The 27,902-nt window shown below is 39.3% G+C and overlaps 1 protein-coding gene across 1 annotated transcript in view; it reads left to right on the plus strand.

Moving 5' to 3' along the window:
* Positions 1–23,583, plus strand: part of LOC127433210 (glutamate receptor ionotropic, NMDA 3A-like) — a 33,440-nt gene extending 9,857 nt beyond the window's left edge. The window contains exons 2-9 of the mRNA XM_051684937.1: positions 2,157–2,758; positions 12,535–13,585; positions 13,686–13,831; positions 17,384–17,499; positions 17,610–17,761; positions 20,546–20,710; positions 20,870–20,940; positions 23,247–23,583. Of these exons, the coding sequence (XP_051540897.1) occupies positions 2,157–2,758; positions 12,535–13,585; positions 13,686–13,831; positions 17,384–17,499; positions 17,610–17,761; positions 20,546–20,710; positions 20,870–20,940; positions 23,247–23,583 (2,640 nt within the window). The remainder of the gene's footprint in view (positions 1–2,156; positions 2,759–12,534; positions 13,586–13,685; positions 13,832–17,383; positions 17,500–17,609; positions 17,762–20,545; positions 20,711–20,869; positions 20,941–23,246) is intronic.
* Positions 23,584–27,902: the final 4,319 nt, after the last annotated feature.

Consider the following 27,902-nt stretch of genomic DNA (forward strand, 5'->3'; position numbering starts at 1 on the left):
CAGATTGACTGTCTCAGAAGCGGAGGCAACTGAGACTTGTCCTCTGCCACCTGGATTGAGGTGAGTAACTGTGCCACCACGAGTACCTACTAAGTAGTCCTCGTGGGCATTCCAAATTGGAGAGAAAGGGGGATAAAAAATGGGGATAAAATTTTTTTTTTTTTGTAAAAAAAACAAATCAAAACAAAAAACAATGCATGTATATTTAGTAATTATACAGTATATACAGTAGTTGCTAAAAAGGTCTTCAGCATGTCAGAGAAGGCTACATCCAGAACGTGCTATTAGCACAGAATCAAAGCACGTGCTCATCATGTTCAACTAAAATGAGAATAGCCTAATTTTTTCAGGCAACAGGAAGTGGTGTAATTATGAATATTTACTGTGATAAAGACTTTGGTCATAGGTTTCATGAAATAATTATCCAAACAAAATATTACTGTTATTAACTGGACAAAATATTACTGGTTATCAGCATTTAAAAATAAAGTTTTCATTCCGGAACGGGATCTTGAAAGGGACCTTGTTCCCAAAAAATTCATTCATTTTTGGTTTTCATTCCTTTAACGATTTCTTACCCCTGATGCTTAATTTTAATGAAAATTATGTCTCAATACAAAAGAGATTAAAGGGTTAATTCATCCAAAAATGAAAATTATTTCATCATGTACTCACCTTCATGCCATCCCAGATGTATAAGACTTTTTTCTTACGCAGAACACAAACTAACATTTTTAGAAGAATATTTCAGCTCTGTAGGTCCATATGAATGGCAAGTGAATGGTGACCAAAACTCCAAAATCTCCAAAAAGGATATAAAGACAGCATAAGCATAATCCATAAGACTTCAGTGGTTTAATCAATATCTTCTGAAGCGATACAGTTGGTTTTGAGAAAAAATGTAACTCCGTAAATCATGATTTCAAGCTCAATTACACTTCCTATAGCACCATCTAGCGCTCTGAGCATGTCTCAAGCACTAGGAAGTGTAATGGATCTTGAAATCACGATCGTGAGACTGCAATGGCAAGATGTACCATGAAAAATAGTTATATTTTGATCTGTTCTCACTCAAAACCAACTGGATCACTTCAGAAGATATTAATTAAACTACTGTAGTCATATGGATTACTTTTAGCTGACTTTATCTCCTTTTTAGAGCTTCAAAGGCCTGATCACCATTTACTTGAATTGTATGGGCCTACAGAGCTGAGATATTCTTCTAAAAATCTTTGTTTGTGTTCAGCAGAAGACAGAAGGTCATACACATCTGGGATGGCATGTGGGTGAGTAAATGATGAGAATTTTCATTTTTGGATGAACTATTCCTTTAATTATAAGAAAAAATATAAGTACCTATTTGTTTTTCTTTTGATCTTGGTTTGACCTGGAAATGTTTTTGTGAGGTTCCCACACAAAGTGATTTTAAAGTTTTATCACAGGAAAATTTCCCAGGTGTCAACACTTGTCATGCCAATGCCCATCATCACAGTCCTTAGAAAAGCAAACAATTACATCAGTTGTCTGGTCTACATTACTGTGTTAGCAAAAAAATTAAGAAAGAGGCAAATAATTATGGATAATTTCATGTACTTTTGTCTTTGGATGAAGTGAATACCATCAAGCAGTCAAATAAAATTAGATCAAAGCTAATTAAGATACTAATTAAAGGGATTTAGTTAGTTAGTCTGGACTGATTTGACTATTTACAGAAGACAATTTTCAAATATAATTTATGCATTTCTATGTAAACTACCTGTCAAACGTTTGGACACAGAGTTTTGTAAAGAAAATCATATATAGGCACATATTTGTCTACAAAACACATTTCAAGCATGTAAGCAAAAGCCTTTAGATCAAAATGTTTTTTTAAGATCATAAGAAACATAAATTCAGTCAAGTGTATCCACACTTTGGACTGAGATGTAAGCTTTATTAAAGTCATTGTTTTCCAGTGCAAAGAACTGCACACTTAGACATCAGGTGGAAAATCATGTTTGTTTCCAGAAGAGATCCGGTTGAAATCTTGAGTGTGTAAATACAGAAGTAGATAGTCTGCCAAATCATGCTTTCTGATATCTTTTGGACCCAAAGCCTTCACTCTGTGTGGCACTCATCCCTCTGTAATGATTTCCTCTTTAATTTCATCCCAGCAGAACTCCCTCCATTTCCAGATGGCCATGCAAAATCCTCAAACTCCTCAAGAGGATCTCATCTTCTCCCTGCTGTCAATGAACAACTGGTACGACATCAGTCTAATCATGTGTCAGCAGATGAACATTTCAGACTTTGTTTTCTTACTCCACAACAACTCAAAATTTCATCTGGGTACAGTTCTCAAGATATCCACCAACAGCAGCTCCAAAAGTGACTTTCAAACTTCTCTGCTAGGTCAACTGGAGTCCATCAAGGACACAACATCTACAATAGTGACCTTTGGATGTGACATCAGGGATATAAGGAGGATCTTTGCCACTGTTGCAAAGGTTGGTCTGATTCTTCCTGATTATCATTGGATTATAGGTGACTCTCAGAATGTGGAAGAACTGCGGACAGAGGGGCTACCAATGGGTCTTCTTGCACATGGTCGTATGGGTGAGCCCTCACTGGATCAATATGTCCAGGATGCATTGGAGCTTTTGGCGCGGGCAGTGGGATCGGCTGCCACTGTGTCTCCAGAGCTGGCACTGATTCCTGGCATCACAAACTGTCTGGCAATTGAGACTAAAAATCTCACATCAGGAACCTTTCTGTCCAGGTACACATGTAACTATCTGGTACAAGCTGCAAAAATAATTTTCCTACCCAGTATTTTTCTATTATTTTCCAGTAAAAATGTCTAAATCTCCTTAAAAAAAGATACATTTACTTGCATAATATAATAAGACTTAATTCAAGATATATCCTCTAAAAATATGTGTATTTTTACCCCATTGTCAAACTGGTTTTCTGGTTTAAACATAAAATCAGTGAGTTACGGTTTTACTGGAAAAACATATTTACTGATTAAGAAAATATTTTTTGTAGTGTAAACAGTGTTTAATTTAGAATCACTTTACTTTCCCATGAATAAATCACTTTGAAATAAAAATAATTCAATCTCAGATTTAGGTTTAAGAATGTTACATGATTATAAACAACAGTAAATTTATCACCACAATGCTGGGGTGTTGTGGGTGATTGCCACAGTGTGGTTGCCAGGGCATTGCTATGCTGTTCTGAGTGTTTTTTAGCCTGTTGCTATGTGGTTGGTAGGGTGTTCTGGGTGCCTGCACTGAAGACATTCTTATCCCTAGATATACACTGAGTCTGAAACCAGGAAAATGCTGCCTCCGGAGGTTGTATATGGAGGTAGGAAGGGATCAAGGCACATCTGAATCCAATGTTCGAGTCACATCCTGTCTTCTGAGATAACTTCATCTGATCGAATGTTTGAAGGCAGCATAGATGTATCCTTCACTGCCTAAGAAATCCCACAATCTTGTGCATGCGGATCCACAGCAGTTGAGCTGAAGAAAAAAAAAAAATGGCGGCCTAAGAGGCAGTTGATAGCCAATTTGTGTATAAATGTACGTTTTTATTCTTTTTACAACTTTTGATTCCATTTCTAGCAAGAAAGTAGTATTGTAGTTATTAAATATACACTTGGTTATCGCCAAAACTCTCTTGATTTTGTTCTAGATTATTAGACCATTAGACTGAGCGAAGCAGACGCATTATCTTTAGTGGACACCAGATGGCGATAATCAGTTGCTGGTATTCTTGCAACGATGTGACGTTATGTTACCTCTGTAGCCTGTCCAAAACCACTTTCTGGAGGTACCTTTGTACGTAAATGCTGTCTGTTGCGGCATCTGATAGGGCATTGGGGCAGCGAGACAGCTACCTTTGGTTTTGGACGCAGCCATAATTTAGGTCCTTCCTTCAACTAAAGTCTGTGGGCTCTCAAAAAGAGAGACACAAGTTGATTGGCTACCCAATTACTTGTCAAACAGCCAATCAGCTTGCACCATGCGAGCCGATTGGCTTAACATGTCACATGTAATCGAGACAATTGGCAAACAGATAACGAGTTCAAGGAACCTATCAGCTTGCACCACAGAGTTTACTGCCTGAACCTCAGTCATCTATTTCATTTAGTATGCTACTGTAAAGTATCAATAAAATAGTTAAAATAGCACTCAAATAGGCTATTTTACCCACGTTGTGTGTGCTATTTATTTTTATGATTATTAGTGTATCATAGTATTAGCTTAGCAACATGCTAATGGTAAACACTATCAAAAATTGGAGCTATTTGAAGGGGAATTAGGGTGTTAGTCTGCTTCAGAAAAGAAGGAAAAGTCCCTTTTAGGCTTTGTGGGGCTCAAGTGAATCAGTCTAGTTAATTTACATGAACTGTCCAAAAGAACTGACTCACTAAAATGAATCGGTGTTCCCAACGCTAAATGTAAGGGACTATTTATTTTAACTGGTTCATTTACATGAACTGTGTGAAAGAACCAATTCACTTAGTACAAGATGTGATTTTTCTAGTGCTACTAGAAAATTTCTTGGAAAGATGTTCCCTGTCTGTCACTCACATGACGTTGTGTCGATGTAGTGACACTAGGGGTCACTCTTGGGAGCCCCAAACACCTCTGCTTTTTGAAAAAAGGCCAATGGGAATTGGCGAGTAGAATTTGCATGCCACTCCCCCGGACATACGAGTATAAAAGGAGCTGGTATGCAAGCACTCATTCAGATTTTCTCTTCGGAGCCGAGTGGTTGCATTCAGTGCACTGAATTCAATTCTCCCTTCCATTCACCTCAAACTGCTGGATTTACGGTGCATTTCAGTGGCTTCTCCCCCTCTGCACCTGTGGAGTGCAGAGAACGCCCCTGGGCACTTCGGCAGAGCAAAACAAAAGAGCAAAAACGCATTTTAGCGAGCATCCAGCATCAAGATTGGTTCGCGATGGTAGACCTGAAGGACACGTACTTCAACGTCTTGGTCTGACACAGACCCTTCCTGGCTTTCGAGGGCCAGGCGTACCAGTACAAGGTCCTCCCCTTCCCGCTGTCCCCTCGCATCTTCACGAAGGTCGCAGAGGCAGCCCTTTCCCTGCTAAGGGAAGTGGGCATCCGCATCCTCAATTATCTCGACGACTGGCTAATCCTAGCTCACTCCCGGGATGTGTTGTGTGCGCACAGGGACCTGGTGCTCACACACCTCAGCCGACTGGGGCTTCGGGTCAACTGGGAAAATAGTAAGCTCTCCCCGGTACAGAGCATCTCTTTTCTCGGCTTGGAGTTGGAATCACGAACAAGTGCGCACAGTCGGTGCTGAACTGTCTGAAGGCGTTCAGACAGAAGACAGCGGTTCCACTGAAACTTTTTCAGAGGCTCCTGGGGCATATGGCATGCTCAGCAGTGGTCACACCGCTCGGGTTGATGCATATGAGACCGCTTCAGCACTGGCTTCAGACTTGAGTCCCGAGATGGGCATGGTGCCGCGGGACACATCGCGTGGTCATCATGCCGATCTGTCACAGCCTCTTCAGCCCTTGGACCGACCTTACATTTCTACTGGCAGGGGTTCCCCTAGAGCAGGTCTCCAGGTGCGTCGTGGTTACGATGGCTGCCTCCAAGATGGGCTGGGGCAACATATGCAATGGGCACACAGCTGCCGGCTCCTGGACTGGCCCGCGGCTGCGTTGGCACATCAGCTGCCTCAAGATGTTGGTAGTACTGCTCGCCCGGCGGAGGTTCCGGCCGTTGATCCATGGCAAGCACGTGTTGGTCTGGATGGACAACACGGCGATGGTAGCGTACGTCAACCGTCAAGGCGGTCTACGCTCCTTGAAAACTTGTCAAGTTTGCATGTCACAATTTGGCCACCGTCTCCTCCTCTGGAGTCAGCAGCGCCTCAAGTCGCTACGAGCCACTCACATCCCAGGCGACCTCAACACCGCAGCGGAAGCACTGTCATGACAGGTTACGCTCAGGGGAGAGTGGAGACTCCACCCCCAGGTGGTCCAGCTGATTTGGAGTTGACTTGGTCAGGCACAGGTAGACCTGTTTGCTTCCCAGGAATCCTCCCACTGCCCGCTTTGGTATGCCCTGACTGAGGCACCCCTTGGTATAGACACGCTGGCACACAGCTAGCCCCCGGGATTACGCAAATATGCGTTTCCCCCAGTGAGCCTTCTTGCACAGACCCTGTGCAAGGTCAGGGAGGATGAGGAGCAGGTCGTCCTAGTAGCACCCTACTGGCCCACCCAGACGTGGTTCTCAGACCTTACGCTCCTCGCGACAGCCCCCCCGGCGAATTCCCCTGAGGAATGACCTTCTTTCTCCGGGACGGGGCACCATCTGACACCCATGACCAGACCTCTGGAATCTCCACATCTGGCCCTTGGATGGGATGCGGAAGACCTAAGTGGCCTAACACCCGCAGTGGTAGACACGATCACTCTCTACGAGGTGCCTGTATGCCTTGAAGTGGCATCTGTTCACTAAGTGGTGTTCTTCCCGATGTGAAGACCCCCAGAGATGCACAGTCGGATTGGTGCTTTCCTTCCTGCAGGAGAGGCTGGAGGGGCGGCTGTCCCCCTCCACCTTGAAAGTGTATGTAGCTGCCATTTCGGCACATCACGATGCAGTGGATGGTAAGTATTTGGGGAAGCATGACTTGATCGTCAGGTTCCTGAGAGGCGCTAGGAGGTTGAATCCCTCCAGACAGCGCCTCATCCCCTCGTGGGACCTCTATGTAGTCCTTCAGGGTCTACGGGGAGCTCCCTTTGAGCCCCTGGAGTCAGTTGAGCTTAAGGCACTCTCTTTGAAGACTGCCCTCCTGACTGCGCTCACTTCCATCAAGAGGGTAGGGGACCTGCAGGCATTCTCTGTCAGAGAATCATGCCTGGAGTTCGGTCCGGGTTACTCTCACGTGATCCTGAGACCCTGACCAGTTCCCACGACCCCTTTTGTAGGGATCAGCTCTTGCAGGTTCAAGAGCAGGGCAGCTCTTGAACCTGCAAGAGCTGCCCCAGGAGGAGGCAGACCCAGCTTTGGCATTGCTGTGTCCGGTGCATGCTTTACGCATCTATTTGGATCACACGCAGAGCTTTAGAAGCTCCGAACAGCTCTTTGTCTGCTTTGGTGGACAGCGGAAAGGAAGCGCTGTCTCCAAATAGAGGATCACCCACTGGGTCGTTGACGCCATTGTTATGGCATATCACGCTCAGGACGTGCCGCCCCCCGTGGGGTTATGAGCCCACTCTATTAGGAGTGTAGCGGCCTCCTGGGCCCTGACCAGTGGTGCCTCTTTGGCAGACATCTGCAGACCAGCAGGCTGGGCAACACCCAACACCTATGCGAGGTTCTACAGTTTCGTCCCGTATATTGTCAGGTACGAGCAGGTAAGTTCCGGGACAGCTGGCCGGGTGTACTGCTTGCGCATAGTGCCTTTCCCCTCCCTTGAGGTGAAGACGTGTGCTTTTGACCCCCAGTCGTGTTCACAAGCTGTGATCCCTGGATGACATTCCTCCTTAGCTCTGTGGCAGACGAGTTTGCGGAGAAACTCGCTGCCGGCCCCGTACATATGCTAATTAGGCCCTGTACTGGGGTAGGTGCTCCACATGTGCTGGTTCCCCGTAGGTGACCCAGTGTGATATCTTCCGCTAAATCGTTTCCCTGTCGGTAAACTGCATCTTCCTTGGGCAGAGGCCCCTCTGCCCCTGGTCACCATGTTTGTAGAAACTCCTCCCCCCTCGGGTATGACCTACCATGCGACTTCTCCACATGACATACTTCTGACAAGATTTGGAAAATCTCAAAATACCCCCCCCCCCCCCCTGGGCAGGGTGTGGTCTCCGCGGTGTCTTCCCCTTGTGAGTGACACCCCCCCCCCGACGTAGACATTTATGGCCCCCAGTTGGTTAACAAATTCCACTCTTTTTGGGGAGAAAAAAGAGGAAAAGAGGCCACGGCTGGGCTAGCCTGTCCCTATTGTAGGGCAGTCGACTTGTCCCCAAAGGACCGTTCGGGGGAGGTTACGTGACGGCCTGGTGCGCTGGCTGTGAGGCACACAGCGGTCTGCCTGTCTCGCACTGCCAGTCCACATAACACAGTTCAGCTAGTTGTGGCGTTTTGTATAGGGACCCCTAGTGTCACTACATCAACACAACGTCGAGTGAGTGACAGACAGGGAACTTCCTGGTTACTTTCGTAACCTTCGTTCCCTGATGGATGGAACGAGACATTGTGTCCCTCTTGCTACAACACTGAACTACCCGCTGAAATGGCCAGGACCTTGCCTCGGCTCCTCAGCACAAAACCTGAATGAGTGGTTGCATACCAGCTCTTTTTATACCCGTATGTCCGGGGAGTGGCATGCAAATTCCACTTGCCAATTCCCAAAAAGCAGAGGTGTTTGGGGCTCCCAAGAGTGACCCCTAGTGTCACTTCATAGACACTACGTCTCGTTCCCTCATTCAGGGAACGGAGGTTACGAAAGTAACCAGGACATTTTTTTTCAATGGTTCCTCAGCATTACGATCCAAACATTTAAACAACAGTACAACCCATTGAAGACACTGTAAGTCTATCTCTAAACAGCCTTGTTGCCATTCTCATAAAAAATTAAAGATGGCTCTACTGTAAATAAAGTCCATTGCTGCGCTTACACTACAATGTGACAAATGCACTGTATTGCAATTCAAGAAACATGACATTTCGTTAATTGCTTGGTTTCTATTTCTGGTGCATTGCGCTGGATAGTCCCACCCACTGTGAAGTCTCGTTGGTCCAAAGTCCTGCTCCTCATAACTGTACATTAAACAATATATTTGATTGTGTCAGGTTGCACTGATGTTTCACATTCAGTATGGACCAGTTGATCGCAAGACAACCACTAATCGATCTCGTTAACTGGTCAAAAGAGAAAGAGAGTAGAGAAACTACAGAGATAATGAAAATGTTTTCCAAAAGGTAGGATGGCAAGGGAATACTCATTTATATTTATGAAGGTAGCTCTGTCTGATTGATTGGTTGAAGGGTAGGGTTAGGCTTGGGTTATAGTTTCTCTGACCAATCAGGTAGCGCTTTCCTGATGAATATTAACGAACTGTTTAATCATTTCTGCACGTGGTGCCCTACATATGCTGAGTCCTCTGAGTTTAGGGAGTGGCAGTACTGTGTACAGATCTAATGATATAAATTATTTCAACACTGAAAACTGTAACTACATTGAACTAACAACTAAAAGTTATGAAATAGCTAAAGTAGGCATCAATAAACAATTATCTTGCTTTGGTTTATATTTCAGCATTATATATAATGTCCCTGTGGGACATTGTTCACGTTTTCACCGTAATAATTACTAGAAAGTTTTCAAACCCTCTCTTCTTATTGACAAATTCATTCAGATCTGACAAGAGCCCTTAAAGGGATAGTTCGCCCAAAAATGAAAATTCTCTCATCATTTACTCACCCTCATGCCAGTTGTGTATGACTTTCTTTCATCTGCTGAACTCAAATGAAGATTTTTAGAAGAATTTCTCAGCTCTTTTGGTCCATAAAATGCAAGTGAATGGGTGCCAACATTTTAAAGCTAAAAAAAAATCACATAAGTCAGCATAAAAGTAATCCAAAAGACTCCAGTGGTAAAATCAATATCTTGTGGATTAGGGATGGGTGGATCGATACTAAAGTATCAATACTTCCGATACTGATGTGGTATCAAGAATATCGATCCTCACATAAAAATATCGAAGTTTGTTTTTAACAAGGTATCTTATTATTTAGAATACATGAATATTAATGCATCTCATAAGCTTCGAAGTGGAAAAAAATAATTATATGAGCGAATAAAGTTGCATGGTATTGGAACTATTTTGGCTTCCACTCATCTTGACGCGCCAGAAATGCTAAAATACAATAGCAGTCAGACAGCACTCACCCTTTCCGTCATAGCGCTCGTTCAAAGAGGGAGCAGTGCTTTCCTGAGGTAATGACAGAAAAACAGCATCTGGAGTTATTCACACTATGTAATGACAAACCTAGACGTGACATTTATTATAATGGATTTGTGTGACCATTCTTACAGGTTTATTTAAATTCAGAGTCATTAAAACATTGATAATGATCTTTAATCCTTTAATCTTTAATAAATTATACCCTTATAAAAACTTACCATGTATTTACCATAGTAATATCATATTAACCATGACTGTTGTAACTACGACTGTAGTCACCATGTGTTTCTTTTTCTTTTTGGCAGTAACCAAGGACTTGATACAATTTACTATGGTTTTACTACAGCATTACTGTAGCATCCATATGGTAACTTGGTTTTTGTAATAGTAACCATATAATAATATCTATGGTTAATTTTGAGGTTTTATATGTGGCTTATACTAACTAATTTTTAAAGGGTAAACAAAGCAGCCTAATAATTTTCTGTTTAGGCCCATAAATATATTAAACAAATTTAAGTAATAATAAAGTTACTAATTTTATCCAAAGAATTCATAAAAATTCATTTTAATAGAGGTATCGGTATTGGTATTGATATCTGCGATATTGGCGTAAACATACTTGGTATCAAATCGAAAAGAAAATATGTGGTATCGCCCATCCCTAGTGTGGATGAGAAACAGATCACTTTCACATTCTTCTTCTTTTGTGTTTGGTGATTCACATTCTTCTCTGCATATCGCCCCCTGCTGGGCTGGGAAAAGTACTTCTAGCAAAAAATTACTTAAATATTGATCTGTTTCTCACCTACACCTATCATATCACTTCTGAAGATATGGATTTAACTACTGGAGTTGTATGGATTACTTTTATGGTGCCTGCATTTGCTTTTTCGTGCATCAAAATTTTGGCACCCATTCACTTGCATTGTACTGACCTACAGAGCTGAAATATTCTTGTAAAAATCATAATTTGTGTTCTGCAGAAGAAAAGTAATGATTTAATATTCCGTCATCATTTCCCTAACCTCATGTTTTTCCAAACCCATGTGACCCTTTGTATTCTGTGGAACACTAATATGTTAGACAAAATGTTAGGGACTGACAGTCTCAGTCACCATTCACTTTCAAAATATATATATATAAAAAAAAAACACATTCACTGAACGTAAATGGTGACCAAGGCTAACATTCTGTCTAAAATCTCCTTATTGTGTTGCATGGAAGAACAAAAGTCATACGGGTTTAGAACAACATGATGGTGAATGATGACAGAATTTCCATGAATAATAATAATAATAAAAATTCTGTAATATATGTTAAATGTGTATTATGTAATGGAATGTAGGGAGTTAATGTCCATTTGTGAAAGTAACAGTTTACTCACTACTTGAGTACTCTTTTAATTGGATACTTTCTTACTCTTACTCAAGTAATTATTTACAGTATGTTAGCACTTTTACTTCTACTTGAGTAATTGTTTTTTTAAAGTAATTGTACTTTTGCTTGAGTACAGTTTTTGGCTACTCTACCCATCTCTGGTTTTATGTTACATTTCATTAGGCCTAGTTTTTTCTTATCTGCTGTTAGAAACTTTAAGCACTGTTTTCTTAATTTATTTCTTTGTTCTTATTTTATTACTGACTGTTTCTTTGTCTTGAATAATTATTTGAGAACTTGAAACAATGTTTACCTAATTAACAAATTAGTTAGTATTAGTTTGGGTATCGAGGTTTGTCAAAAATTCAACAGTATCGGTACCGACTACTGAAGTTTTTATGTCATTACAACACTGCCAACGATGTATATTTAAATTGCGCATGGTAGATCATACTATAATAGCATTATGAAAGAGTAGATCTCATGCCATAGAAGTACGATTACCCATGGTGTAGGTTAATGCAGAAAAGAGCTCTTTCTAAACAATATTATAAAAAAAAAAAAAAAAAAAAAAAAAGGAAACAGCTGTTGGAGAAAATTGTTGAGCAGAAAAAGGGCTGCAATCACCATTATGAAAAGCAGTAAGACATGACACTAGCCTGCTGGCATATGCGTTCAGAGAAACAGCATATCAAGAGCATTTTCTCCAACAATATACTGTCAGGAAACTCACAAACCGAACTGCTGCAGGGATTACATTTCACATGCTCAGCACTCCTATCATTATTGATTTAACAGGGTTACCTTTACCTTCAACACTGCACTTTCACCAAAAAAAAAAACAAAAAAAAACGTATTAGCGGAAAAAAAAAGTACAAATCTGGGTAAAAATATCCCCCATATTTTGTAGTTTTCTACAGTAGCTAAGCAGTACAGCTGGCCCATCAGGCAATGGTAAATCATTGTAAATTAAACAATTTTAAGACAACATGACAAGGTTTTTACAACACATTTAACATGCGTGATGTGACACATTTCCATGTGAGACAAATATTCAGTGCAAAGTATACAAACTACAAGCCACACGCTACTCATAATTTAAAGTAAATAGGGTCAATTTTGATTGTGTTGTTTTCAGAATGTCATAATTATGGATAATGGATGATCTCAGAAAAATCTATTGTCTGTTGATTTTCAGATTTATGGCCAACACGTCATTTGATGGCCTCAGCGGCTACATCAATATTCAAGAGGAATCTACCATTATCTCTGAAAGCCATCACTTCATATGGAATCTACAGCATGACCCAATAGGCAAACCCATGTGGACGCGTCTTGGCAGCTGGAAGCAAGCCAAAGTGGTCATGGATTATGGCGTATGGCCGAATAAGAGACAGTCTCAGCCAGGGGCGGACTGGCGGCATTCCTCACGTCTACACTTACGTGTTGTCACCCTGGTTGAACACCCGTTTGTCTTCACTCGAGATGTTGATGAGGACGGTTTGTGCCCGGCGGGCCAGTTGTGCCTTGACCCCCTAACAAATGATACAGCCTTGCTGGTAAGTCTTTTTCAGGGTCTGCAAGGCGCCAATGATACAGTGCCCATGGAGTTTAAAAAATGCTGTTATGGTTATTGCATTGATCTTCTAGAGAAGCTGGCAGAGGACATGGGGTTTCATTTTGACCTCTACATTGTGGGCGATGGAAAATATGGTGCTTATAAGAATGGGCGCTGGACAGGCCTTGTTGGGGATCTAATGAGCGGAGCAGCGCACCTCGCAGTCACTTCCTTCAGCATCAACTCAGCACGCAGTCAGGTCATCGACTTCACCAGCCCCTTCTTTTCAACAAGTCTTGGAATCTTGGTCAGGACTAGAGATACAGCTGCACCTATCGGTGCCTTCATGTGGCCCCTACACTGGAGTATGTGGTTGGGAATATTTGTGTCTTTACATGTCACAGCCGTGTTTCTAACCTTGTACGAGTGGAAAAGCCCTTTCGGGATGACCCCAAGGGGAAGGAATAGAGAACGAGTCTTCTCTTTCTCCTCAGCGCTAAACGTTTGCTACGCAATCTTGTTTGGTCGGACTGCCGCCATTAAGCCGCCAAAATGTTGGACTGGCAGATTCCTCATGAACCTCTGGGCTATATTCTGCTTGTTCTGCTTGTCGACGTACACGGCTAATCTCGCTGCTGTAATGGTTGGTGAAAAAACCTACGAGCAACTCTCAGGTATTCATGATCCCAAGGTAAGATCGTTAAAATGACTGGCAGGTGTGTAATTTGTGACTAGTTAGAGGTTGAAAATGTACTTCCTGGTTGATGATAATGGTTCTCTTGCTCTTCAAGCTCCACCATCCATCACAAGGTTTCCGCTTCGGGACTGTCCGGGAGAGCAGTGCCGAGGATTATGTGAAAAAAAGCTTTCCTGAGATGCATGAATACATGAGACGATATAATGTCCCTACAACCCCTGATGGTATAGATCACCTTAAGTAAGTCATAATTGTTATTGCAAAGTGGCATTGATCATAGAAGCAGCACTAATTAACTGGATGCCCTCTGCCTTGTCCTTCAAATTCTTGCCTTCTTACCATGTCATACAAAATCATGTGGTTTCACTGAACAAGAGGAATATATAAAATTGTTTGACTATTATTTGGCTGGTAGTTAGCCATTGCTCTGTGAGGGTTTGAGAGTTAGCTTACATGAGGGTATTGACATGAAGGCAATTTAAACTGAAATGTAGATCATCATTCATCAATAGCAGATCATCATGATCTAAATAAAACAGACTTTTACATTAACATTAAATTATAATTAACTTATATCTACTTAACAACAAAACCTCTTTGGAGCTCTAATTTGTATAACCTTACTGGAACAAATTGCAAATTGGAACCAAAAACTACCTGCCAATATCAGTGTTGATTTTTGCCGATAAATGTTCCAAAAAGCAACTTTCGATTATTTGGTAAAACCGAAATATCGGTCGACCTTTACTGATTTCTGTAGTTTTATCGAACAGGATGGAATGTTTCAGTGAATCAAACCAACTAACACCTCAAGACATCACACAATTCATAACATCCAATGTGAATACTTACAAATGTTTGTACTGATGTTTTCCCTCCAAACATTATGTCTGCAATTGGAAAAAAAGAAAGAAACACATGGAACATTTCTTAACAAATTTACAGTTTTTTATTTGAAGTTAGTGCATTGCACCAGGGCAAAAATATCCCCAATATATTTAAGCTTTATCCTATATTAAGACATATTTGATGGGAGCATGAAAATTTACTTCATAATAAGAATGTCTCAAGAAACGATGAATGCCAAGAGTTTCCAGACAAAATCTCTTGAGTGTGTGTCAAGCCATACACAAGTACATTTAGAATTGATTTTCTTTCTTCCACATCCTGTATGACAAGCCTGAAACTCTCCTTTTGAGTTTTCACAACCTCCAGGACATTATTTGATGTAGTCCTTAAATCAGACCTCTCTGAAATATCACCAGTGTATATAATTCCTTGAAGCAGGGCAGAATAAATAGATTTCAGTAGAGGCTGATGAAATTTGCAATATTTTCCTATGAAGGTCGGCCAGGTTTCTCCTCTCAAATCAATCTGGCACGTGTTTTTACAAGATAACTCACTTCTTGAATTGCACAGGATATACAAGGATGTGACTGCAACTAGTAAATGTGATCTTTGGGTAAGAAGAAATGTCCAGGTCATATTTCATTTCAAAATCAAAAGAAGAATATAAGAAATTATATATTTATGTAATGATTAGGAGCATTAAGATTTGTTGTATTGTGACATTATTTTCATAGCTATTGAGCACATCTTCCCCCAAATTACTCTACCCTAATTAAATCTCATTCTCATTACTGTCATCTCATTACAGTGAATATCGGCAGATACAGATCGGTGGCCGATCGATCGGAGCATCACTAAATATTCTGTATATACTAAATATATATTTGGCATTACAGTAATGAGACTGGTATTTTTTAAATTACAGTAATGAGAATGAAATTTTTTTCAAATTACAGTAGTGAGTCTGACATTTCTTATTATTACAGTAATGAGAATGACATTTTCTTGCATTACATTAATGAAACTGACATAGAGTGGCAATAAAAAGTATGTGAACCCATTGGAATTAATTGGTCACAAAATGTGATCTTATCTTCATCAAAGTCACAAGTATAGACAAACACAATGTGCGTTTGCTTACAACACACAAACAATTATACTATTTTATGTCTTTATTGAAAACATTAAACATTCACAGTGCTGTAGAAAAAGTAAGTGAACCCTTGGATTTAATAACTGGTCGCTCCTCCTTTTGCAGCAATAACCTCAACCAAACGTTTCTGGTAGCTGCGGATAATGCGCTCTCGAGGTCATTCCACAGCATCTCTATAGGGTTATGGTCTGGGCTCTGACTGGGCCTTTCCAAAAGGTGGATTTTCTTCTTTTGAAGCCATTCTATAGTGGATTTACTTCTATGTTTAGGGTCATTGTCCTGCTGCATCACCCTACTTCTACTGAGCTTCAGCATGTGCACAGCCACCCTGACATTATTCTGTTGCCTGTATTGATATACTTGGGAATTCATTTTTCCCTCGATGACAGCAAGCGATCCATGCCCTAAAGAAGTAAAACAGTCCCAAATCATGATGCTCCCTCCACCGTACTGTACCGTTGGGATGATGATTTCTTGTTGGTGTGTGGTGCCCTTTTTACGTAGTGCTGCGTGTTCTTCCTAAACAATTCAACCTTAGATTAATCAGTCCTCAAAACATTTTCCTAGTAGTGTTGTGGAGTGTCAAGGTGGTCTATGGCAAACTTCAGCTACGCAGAAATGTTTTTGTTGGAAAGCAGTGGCTTCCTTCATGGTGTCCTGCCATAGACACCATTCCTGTTTCCTGTTTAATGCTTTAAATATAGTAGACTCATGAACAGAGATGTTAACCAGTTCCAATGATTCCTTCAAGTCTTTAGCTGTCACTCGAGGGTTATTTTTTATGTGTGCCCTTTGATTCATCTTGGCTGGATGGCCACTTGTAGGGAGAGTAGCCACAGTACTAAATCATCTCCATTTATAGACAATTTGTCTAACTGTGGACAGATTAATATCCTAGCTCTTCAGATAACTTTGCAACCCTTTGTAAGCTTTATGCAAAGCAACAATTCTTGATCGTAGATCTTCTGAGAACTCTTTTTTGCGAGGCATGGTCCATGTCAGCAGATGCTCCTTGTGAATAGTAAACTCCAAATGTTTGAGTGTTTTTATAAGTCAAAGTAGCTCTAACCCACACCTCCAATCTCAAATCATTAATTTAGATGCCAGGTTTGCCAACTCCTGACTCTAATTAGCTTTCGTTGACATCATTAGCTTAGGGGTTCACATACTTTTTCCAACCTACACTGTGAATGTTTGAATGAGGTATTCATTATGTACAAGAACAATACAATAATTTGTGTGTTATTAGTTAAAACAGATTGTGTTTGTTATTATTGTAACTTAAATAAAGATTTTAAGAGAATGACTGTTGTTTTATTACAGTAATGAGTGACAATTTTTTCACATTATAGTTATGAGACTGGAATTTTTCCCATTACAGTAATGAGTATTTTTGTTTTGCATTACAGTAATGCGTAACTTATTTTGCATTGCAGTAATGATTGACCATTTTTCACTTAACAGTAAAAACATTTTACTTTACAGTATTTTGAAAGAAAAAAAAATATGCTATTTAATTTATTTTTAATCTTTTGATTTTGGTGTGAAATATGACCTGGAAATTTATTGACAGTTTTTATGAGATTCAAGCATATTTGGTTGTACAAATCTTAACAGACAAGTGTATTTTGAGGACTTAGAGGCATTGAAGTATTTCAACTGATGCAGAGATATTTATGTCAAAAGGTCTTATTGTGACTGCATGATAATGAATCTCCACAGAAAAATCTTCTGAATGCAGCAAATATGTGTCTCATCATATAATAGCAAAGTGCCTCATGCTATTTCAGGGATGATCCACAAAAGCTTGATGCTTTTATAATGGACAAAGCTCTCTTAGACTATGAAGTGTCTATTGATGCAGACTGCAAGATGCTGACAGTGGGGAAGCCTTTTGCAATCGAAGGCAAGTACATGGGTGCTTCTTACGCACTTATTGTTTTTGTTTTCCTGTGTTGTAGAGTGAATGTACTACTATGCATATACTCTATTATTAACTTTCCCTTCTGTCCACAGGTTATGGTATTGGGCTCAAACAGAATTCTCGTCTGACTTCAAATATCTCTGAGTTGGTCAGTCAGTACAAATCTGATGGATTTATGGACATGCTACATGATAAGTGGTACAAGGTGGTGCCCTGTGGTAAAAGAAGCTTTGCTGTCACTGAGGTAAGCCATGATATAAAATGAAAATCATATCTGTTTGCTCAGTAAAGATATTAAAGACCCCATGGCATGGTTTGACAAAAGCCATTTCTGTCCTACGTTCACATATTTCCTATTAAAAAAGGGAGTTGGCAATAGCCAATATACTTTAGTATGTATGTTACAGCTCAGCAAAACCATGATTTGCTCCTTGCTATTGCTAGTCAGACGCAGGTGAAATTAGGTGGAAGGACATTCTTATTCTAGAGGGCATTTTATTGCACAAAAATATAGATGTCACCAAATTTATAGGAAGAGAAAGATTGTGGGGGGAATTAACTAAGAATGTACTGCACCCGCTGATAGCAAATTGTTTATTTTCTCACACTGTCTGTGATTTCTTAGCACCCAATTCACTGAAGGAATTTTGCTAATCAGGTAACTATGCAAATAAGGCCAAAACATTTGAGCTGAACATTATTTGTACAAAGCAAATCCCCATCTTGCAGGTTGGTTTGAGTGCTAGGTTGTGGAAGATGCAGCAGACTACAACACTCTGGCATACTTTACTGGAAATGTACAGCATCGCTTCAAAACTGGAGTCCAGGCATCTGAATCAGCTCTTTAAAATGCTGAAAGTGCATTTGAATGCATGGCATGTCTGGATATATTCCCGGTTTTAATGCTCTTCTCCATCATTAGATTTTCATTTGATGAATCGCTGTTGCCATGATCAATAGAAAAAGTACACAAATTTCTCTATTAAATAAAATGTAAATATAGCCGCAAGCATCAATTTCCGGGGTCCAAGCAGTTTGGAAAAGTGAAGAAAATGACCAAAACTGCCAAATTTAAAAGAACAGATAAGAATAGATCTGTCAGGGGTAATTTCATTACTAAGTATCCTATTTTTAGAGCACTACGTCTTTAGTGCAGTGCTTTGCAATATGTGCAAATCAGTGGACATGGCCATGAAGTTTTGACTTTTTCATAAAAGCATGTGCTAAGTCTAGGCACAAGTGGGTTGGTGAAATCGTCCACGTGTCAAGTGCAATTTAAATGTTCCGGTTTCAGTACAAGTTATCGACAGCATTTGTGGCATAATGTTGATTACCACAAAAATGTGTTTCGACTCATCCCTCCTTTTCTTAAAAAAAAAAAAAGAAGCAAAAATTTACAGTGAGGTTCTTATAGTGGAAGTGAATGGGGCAAATGGAGGGTTTGAACACAAAAATGTGAAGCTTATAATTTTATAAAAGCATTTGCATTAATTCTTCTGTTAAAACTTGTGTATTATTTGAGCTGTAAAGTTGTAATGTTTGATTACAGTTGTTTTATGGTTTGTTGACATTACATTGCCATGGTAACAAAGTTGTAAAATTGGCTATAATTTTAAACAGAAAAGGTTTGTAAGTGATTTTATCACACTAAAATCATGTTTACACACATATCCTTTATGTCTTGAAAAAAGTGAGTATTTTTACATTACAAAATTGTCCCCCATTCACTTCCATTGAAAGTGCCTCATTGGAACATTGTTTTTTGCTTTTTTTAAAGAAAAGGATGAACAAGTCGAAACAAATTTTTGTGCTAATCAATAAAATGTCACAAATGCTTTCGAATGAGCTAATTTGTATTGAACCCAAAACATTCCTTTAATTATTAGGTTCTGAGGTAATTGCTATGGAAGGATATAACAGACTTAATTGAATAAATAAAGGGTGTAAAATGAAAAAAAAAAAAAAAAAAAAAATATATATATATATATATATATATATATATATATATATATATGATATAAATTACGCCTTGAAATAAAATCAACATGGTCACACGTGAAGTCGGCATGATGTTTCCGATAGTTTCGGTACCCTAGGATTGGCGACTGTGTGCCAATGCGCTGACATGCAGCATTCTTGTCAGACATGTTTGCAGTGGTTTCAATGTGCCTTACCTTTCCACCTGGTGCAATAGGCAGCGCGTTGCATCAGCTGCATGGGAGACTAGAGTTCAAAGTCACGACTGAATAATCAATGACGAGCATAATTCACAGTTGTGTTTCCTCCTGGCCCCAGAAATCCCCTGCTCTGCTCTGTGACCGTATTGTCGGCTGCGCTGCTCCAGACCACGATGTATGTGTTATATGTGTTCTCTATTGGCATCTCTGTAACAAATCATTGCTAGTATTAAAAGTGATCAATAGCTCTTTGATATCTTCTGCTGGTGGAATCCCCAAACTGCAAATGCAGGAACTGATTTTAGACTTTGGGCCGAGTATAGACGTGGTTCTCAGACGTTTAAGGAAAATAACAAATTGTGCTTTGCACCACTTCATTAATCACAGTACACCCAAAGTTTGCATGCATATGCCCACAGACAGTGCAAGCACTCCCACCCACACCCAATTGCGCTTTGCTTTGGCATGAAAATTGGGCTTAGAATTAGAGGTCTCATGAAAATTGGCATAGCACACATTTGTTGCACGTAGCACACTGTCGTTGCGCATAGTGATGCACCTAGCACGGTCAGACAGAGCCATTCTCTATATCTTTTAAATGATTTTACAAATTACAAATTTTTCTAGACCAAAATTCTTAAACATGTGGTTGCGAAGACATTAGCAAAAATGTAAAAGTGCTTATTATAGCACCAACTAGGGTCGAAGGGTGTGTGTAGTGTTCATTTTAAAATGAGCATTTAGATGACATATAGAAGTTAAACAGATATGGACTAAAAGCCACAAAACTCTTTTTAGTGTGCTGTCTTCTTACACCTTTTCTAACCTCAACGTTGTGTTGTTTATTCCAGACGCTACAGATGGGGATAAAGCACTTCTCAGGATTATTTGTCATGTTATGCATTGGAGTTGCCCTGTCTCTGCTCACTACATTAGGTGAACACATCCTCCATCGCTGGGTGATACCCAGGATGCAGAACTCATCACAGCATACGTACTGGCTTCACACTAGTCAAGTGAGTAGATTTGTAGTGTTCTGTGCTGATTTTATTAAACAATCATATTTCATCAAGGTGACATATTGTAGTAGTAGGGGAAGTTTTAGCTAATTATTTGCTTTGTACTTCTTAATTCTAATTTTCTGTAATAACACTTAATTTAATCTGTTCTGTCAGAGATTACATCGAGCGCTTAACCCGAGATTCAAAGAAGACAAATTACAGACTGTCGCAAAGCCAGAGAAAAGGTAAACTGCTCTCACAAGCATTTATGTAGCATTGAATTAAATAAATAAAGTAGGGTCATTCTAAGGAAACTGTCATTTGAGTGATGTGTGTGTCCACCACAAGTTAATACTGATATAGTTAACACGCTACTGAAATTAGACACATTGTTTGATTCAAATAATATTTTGTTTTATCCAACCCCATTATGTTGTGACATTTTCCCCTTGTGCACAGAACACAAGAACACTGTAAATAATGTGGTGTGGTGTTGTGATATTTAAAAAACATTTTGAATGTAACGGGTTGGGATAAAATATGTTTTTACATAGTCATTTTGTTTTGCAATCATAATGTGTGGTTTATTACAAGGCACACTGAAACTGCCAGAATGTACTAAGTTATACACTCACCGACCACTTTATTAGGTACACCTGTATATTTACTTATTCATACGATTACCTAAACAGCCAATCTTATGGCAGCAGTGCAATGCATAAAATCATACAGATATGGGTCAGGAGCTGCAGTTAATGTTCACATCAACCATCAGTCATTAAAGTTTACTTAGAATGGTGGCAAAAACAAAAAAACATCCAGTGAGCAGCAGTTCTGCGGATGGAAACGACTTGGTGATGAGAGAGGTCAACGGAGAATGGCTAGAATGGTTCGAGCTGACAGAAAGGCTACGGAAACCCAGATAACCACTTTGTACAATTGTAGTGAGCAGAATAGCATCTCAGAATGCACAACATGTCAAACCTTGAGGCGAATGGGCTTCAACAGCTGAAGACCATGTCGGGTTCCACTTCTGTCAGCCAAGAACAGAAAGCTGAGGCTGCAGTGGGCACAGTCTCACCAAAACTGGACAGTTAAAGACTGGAAAAACATAGCCTGGTCTGACAAATCTCGATTTCTGCTAAGGTACACAGATGGTATGCCCAATGCAGCCTCAGCTTTCTGTTCTTGGCTGACAGAAGTGGAACCAGACACGATCTTCTGCTGTTGTTGCCCATTCACCTCAAGGGTCGACATGTACAATTGTACAGAGTGGTTATCTGAGTTACCGTAGCCTTTCTGTCAGCTCGAACCATTCTAGCCATTCTCTGTTGACCTCTCTCATCAACAAGGCATTTATGTCCGCATAACAACCACTCACTGGGTGTTTTTTGTTTTTGGCATCATTCTGAATAAACTCTAGAGACTGTTGTGCGTGAAAATCCCAGGAGATCAGCAGTTACAGAAGTACTGAAACCAGCCCATCTGTCACCAAAAACCATGCCATGGTCAAAAAATGTTTCCCCATTTTGATGGTTAATATGAACATTAACTTAAGCTCCTGACCTGTATCTGTTTGATTTTATGCATTGCACTTCTGCCACACGATTGGCTGATTAGATAATCGCATGAATAAGAAGGTGTACAGGTGTAGCTAATAAAGTGGGTGTATATTCAAATTAAAAATATATAAATTCCAAACTAACTATGACAAGGTTAAAACCTTGTAGCTCTTTAGGGTTAGGCTCAGGGTTAGTAATACTAAATAACTACTGGTATTTTGCAAGGCTATAACATAACATTTAGGATTGGTGGTGATTGTTTCACCCCCAACAAGAATCAGTAATTGGTAAACCCATAATTTTAGTAGTAAGCTGGTAACCATTTACAATAAGGTTGTATTTGTAAACATTAGTTAACACAGTAGTTAAAATGAACTAACAATGAACAATCCTTTTGCAGCATTTATTATTCTTGGTTAATGATAATTTCTACATATACAAATAAATGTTTTACATTAAAAGTTGTATCTGTTTAGTTAAAGCATTATGAACTAACATGAACTAACAATGAACAATAGTATTTCGACAAACTAACATTAACAAAGATTAATACATACTGTAAAAAGCCCTTTTTAAGTTTTAGTTCATGATACTAATGCATTCATTAATGTTAACAAAACTAACCTTATTGTGAAGTGTTACCAATAACCTTTTCAAATGAAAAATAAATAATAATAATAATCGTATACTTTTTCTTCACATTTTCTGACACAAACTGCACTGTTTTCAAGGACGACCCAGTAACTGATTTAATCAGCCAAACAGCTATTGCATGTGTACTAGATAATTAGATGTGACTAGATGTACTTGGGATAGTCTTGATTAAACTGTTTGGTTTTTCCAAGTTGGGTTTTCCAAAGCATAAACCTGTAATATACAGTATATTACTACATAATACCAATTTTGATAGATAATTAGGAATCATATATTTAGGTGGCATACTTTGGAATATAACTAAAATTTGTCTTGTCTTCCTTGCCCCAATTAAGCTGTAATGTTGGAAACAATCAACAAATGCCGTGGAACTCTTTGGGAATGTCCAATTGTAATCGAAGGAAAATGTCCAATCAGGAGGGGCAACAGAATGACCTGGAATGTTCACAGTGCAAGGAGCTCCTGTCCCCACAGGAGAAGAGACTGCTCCCTCTACAGACCACATCCAATGGAAGAACAGATCTGCTGGGTCTGGCCCAGAACCCAATAGTACAGGAACTGACAGACCTGGAAACACAGATCCAGCTCATCAAAAAACAACTACAGCTCGCCATGAAGAAAAAAAAAGAGCTGGAGCAGTATCAGAAGACAAAGACTCTGACTGAGCCCTAGAGTTTTTAAAAATCTTTCTATAGCTGGTGTTTTCTTGGTTACTGTGTTCAAAGGCTTGGGCCTAAGGGTTGATTATTTCAATTGCTGTTCCTAAGGGAACAAGTCTTTCTCTGCGCATTTTTGAAGTCCTGTTTTACTTTGATTTTTATTTTGATTCCTCATCGAACTATATTTGAAAAAGGACAGAGGGGGAAATGAAACTAAGTCATGAGTTGGTAGTGTTGGAAGTGTATATTTCTGTATTCCCAGATGTTTAATTCTGTGTATACCCTGTTTGTATGGGTTGACGTGAAAGACAGTGTGTAACTGCCTCAAGGGAAGATATTTTATGTGTCAAAGTAAAATTTATTTAAGGTGTCAAAGTGTGCTGTATGATAGCGTTTCCTGCATATTGATACACAGAGCTGAGAAAAAAATTTTTTAAGAAGAAAGGCAGACTTTCATCTCTTGGGTTGTAACGGGACAGTCTTCACCTTGAAAACATGCTGTTAACCTTGAAAGTGTTTTGTTTCTAACAATTAAAAAATACTTTGAGATAAATTGTGTGAGATAAATTTCAGACTTTCAAATCTTTTTTAATTAATTTAAATGAATTACAATAATCTTGACAAGATGATCAGATGCTCGGGGATGGGAATCTTAAGAGCTTTGATTCCACTTAATGATTTTTATTGCTAGTGATTTTGTTGGAGAAAATGCATGCGACCAGTGAAGACATCATAATATTATAAAGATTATATTAGATATATAAATATCCTCATGGTCTGGGTAGATTAGATGGTAAGTGAACAATCAGTGCTCGTAGCCAACATGTTGAATGCAGGAGAAATGGGCAGGAGTAAAGACCTGAGCGACTTTGACAAGGGCCAAATTGTTATAGCCAGACGACTGGGTCAGAGCATCTCTGAAATGGCAAGGCTTGTGGGGTGCTCCCATTCAGCAGCAGTGAGTACCTACCAATAGTGGTCTGAGGAGGGAGAAACCACAAACCGGCGACAGGGTGTTGGGCACCCAAGGCTCATCGATGTGAAGGCAACGAAGGCTATACCATCTGGTCCAAAATGACAGAAGGTCTACAGTATCACAAGTCACAGAAAATTTTAATGATGGTTACGGGAGGAATGTGTCACAACACACAGTGCATCGCACCCTGATGCATATGGGGCTGAGTAACAGCAGAACGGTCAGAGTGCCCATGATGACCCCTGTCAACCGTTAGATGCACCTACAATGGGCACACGAGTGTTGGAACTGGACCTTGGAGCAGTGGAAGAAGGTTGCCTGGTCTGATGAGTTCTGTTTTCCTTTACATCACGTGGATGACCGTGTAAGTGTGCGCTGTTTATCTGGGGAAGTGATGGCACCACGATGCACTGTGGGAAGACGAAAAGCTGGTGGAGGGTTTGTGATGCTCTGGGCAATGTTCTGCTGGGAAACCCTGGGTCCTGCCATTCATGTTGACGACCAACAGCATATTAGGCAGGTGGTCATCATGTTTTGACTCATTTGTGTATATATCTATATACAAACTGTATATGAGCTGTCAAAATTAACACATTAACCCATGGGATTCATTTAAAATGTTTAACGTGTTCATTTTTCTTAATTACAATTAACACATTTACCACTTTTCTCATTAGATTCTGACATTTTAAGCAGCTCCATGTGAGTTCTGAAGACTGGTTGGAATAGGGAAGAACCTTTGCGCTGTGTCCGAGGTCATTACACTGACACACACACCTCAAACACACACAACAGTGATTCACGTGTCAATGATCAAGTCATGAAGAAAGGGCCTTTTAACCATAATTTTTTGTACAAAATAAACCCAGATAGGACTTGTGATAAGCCACATTTACACGGCCCGCTGGAATGTAGTGTCAGCATTTCCCCTGTGTCACGCTTCAGAAAATTCTCTGAATGAAACAAGACATTCTGTGCAAGCCCTTTTCATTTGGAATTTAAAGCAGCAAATCATGTAAAAGTGGCTTCACGATTGCTGTAGCAAAGTGGATAGTGACTATAATATTGTGGAGGATGAGGGTTTAAGAGATTTAATGCTCATTACAATGAAAATGCAAACTACAGGGACTATTTCAATTAGTTAACCTCCCACTTAGACTCTGGGAAACATTAAATGTTACTTGAATTTGTGCTTTTTGGTGCATTTCTATCTTTATACTGTGGAATGCTTTGTTTGGAAAATGCTAATAAAACATTATTGTTACATATTGTTTTCTTTTCTAAGAAGGAAGTATATGCATTTTGACAGAAAAAAAAGAAGATTAATAGCTGAATTTGAAAATGGTAAATTTGACTCTATAGAGTTAATCATGATTAACTATGAAAAATAATGTGATTCATCAAAATTAAACATTTAATCAACTGACAGCACTATATATAAATTATATGATGATATAAATAAAAATATCTGTCGTCTTTTGTTCTTGCTACAGTATATAGACCACCTGGGCCATATTCAGATTGCCTTAGAGAATTTGTTGATTTTCTGTCAGATCTAGTAGTTACTGTGGATAGAGCTTTAATCATTGGTCATTCACATAGAGAAAGAAAATTATACACTAAGATTAGCATTTATCTATATTCTCAACTCTGTTGGGGTCAGACAAAATATGACAAGATCAACTCATTGTCATAATCATATGCTAGATTTAATTCTGTCATATGAAATTGATGTTGATAATATAGCAATTCTGCCGCAGAGCGATGACATCTCAGATCATTACCTCGTCTCTTGTATGCTGCGCTTAGCAAAGGTCACTCAATCTACACTGCATTATTGATCGGGTAGAACTATTCTTTCTACCACTAAAGATAGCTTCACTAATAATCTTCCAGATTTGTCTCAAATACTCAGTAAACCAAAACATTTAGAAGAACTTGATGTAGTCATAGAAAATTTAGATACAGTCTTCTCTACCACTCTTGATAATGTCGCCCCCCTTTTGATTAAAGAAAATTAAAGAGAAATGCCCCGCACCATGGTACAATGATCATACTCATGTTCTCTAGAGAGCAGCTTGGAAAATGGAGAGCAAGTGGAAGAGTACAAAATTAGATGTCTTTCGTGGTGCATGGAATAATAGTGTCTCTAGCTACAGAATGTCTCTAATAGCTGGCAGGTCTGCATATTTTAGCAAACTCATAGAACATAACCACAGTAATCCTAGGTGTTTATCCTGTACTGCGGATAAATTTGTAAGGAATAAATGTCATAATTAATGACTTTATGAATTTCTTTACTGATAAAATGTCTAATCATCAAAAACAAAATTGGAATTATGCAACCGTCAGAAATAGCACAGCAGAAAACAGTGTCATATTATTCCCCACAAGCAACTTAAATCCTTTGCTGTCATAGGACAGGAAGAGCTAAACAAACTTATCAAACACAGATCTTAAATCTCCCACTTATGTCGAAAATACTAGAAAAGGTAGTGTCCTCCCAACTATGTTTGGTTTAGGTCTTATTTATCTGACCGCTTCCACTTTGTCTGTGTAAACGAGGAATTGTCAGATCAAACTTAAGTTAAGTATGGAGTGCCACAGGGATCAGTTTTAGGGCCTCTTCTTTTCTCCTTATATATGCTCCTTATATATACTAACTGCAGTCTGTGCCAGCCAGATGTCACTTCAGTCTACTATGATGGACTTCACAGAAGATGAACTGATGCCAAACATCAGACATGGAAAATTATTCTGCCACAAGATTACAGTCAAACTGCAGTGCACCTTACTGACCTCTGCCTGAATCACCTTGATCAAAGGATGGACTACACTCTTAAAATGGAATATATAGATAATACATTAATTGCAGTCTTAATCAGCCAAATAACAAAGGACAATGCATCTGTTTGCACTTCTGCAGTTAATTAAGAATGTTAAGACTTTAGTCATTAATCTAAAAGTTAATACAAAAGCTTTTTGTTTAAACATTGGCCCTTAACACTTACATAGTTTTTAAAATCTTGACTTGTACTACACATAAATAAAAACTATTGGCATTATATTCATGCTGTTTAGCCAGAGGCCCCCACCGTGAGCCTGGTTTCCCTCAAGGTTATTTTTTCTCCATTAACCAACATCTTATGGATATATATATATATACATATATATATATATATATATATATATATATATATATATATATATATATATATATATATATTAAGCAATATCACATGAGCTAGAGTGTGATATGGCCCTACATCAGCACTGCTGTGATTCGGCCGCAGGCCGAGTGCTGTGTATATATATATATATATATATATATATATATATTGCAATATTCAATTACA

Source organism: Myxocyprinus asiaticus, chromosome 43, assembly GCF_019703515.2.
Source record: "Myxocyprinus asiaticus isolate MX2 ecotype Aquarium Trade chromosome 43, UBuf_Myxa_2, whole genome shotgun sequence".
Taxonomy (NCBI): domain Eukaryota; kingdom Metazoa; phylum Chordata; class Actinopteri; order Cypriniformes; family Catostomidae; genus Myxocyprinus; species Myxocyprinus asiaticus.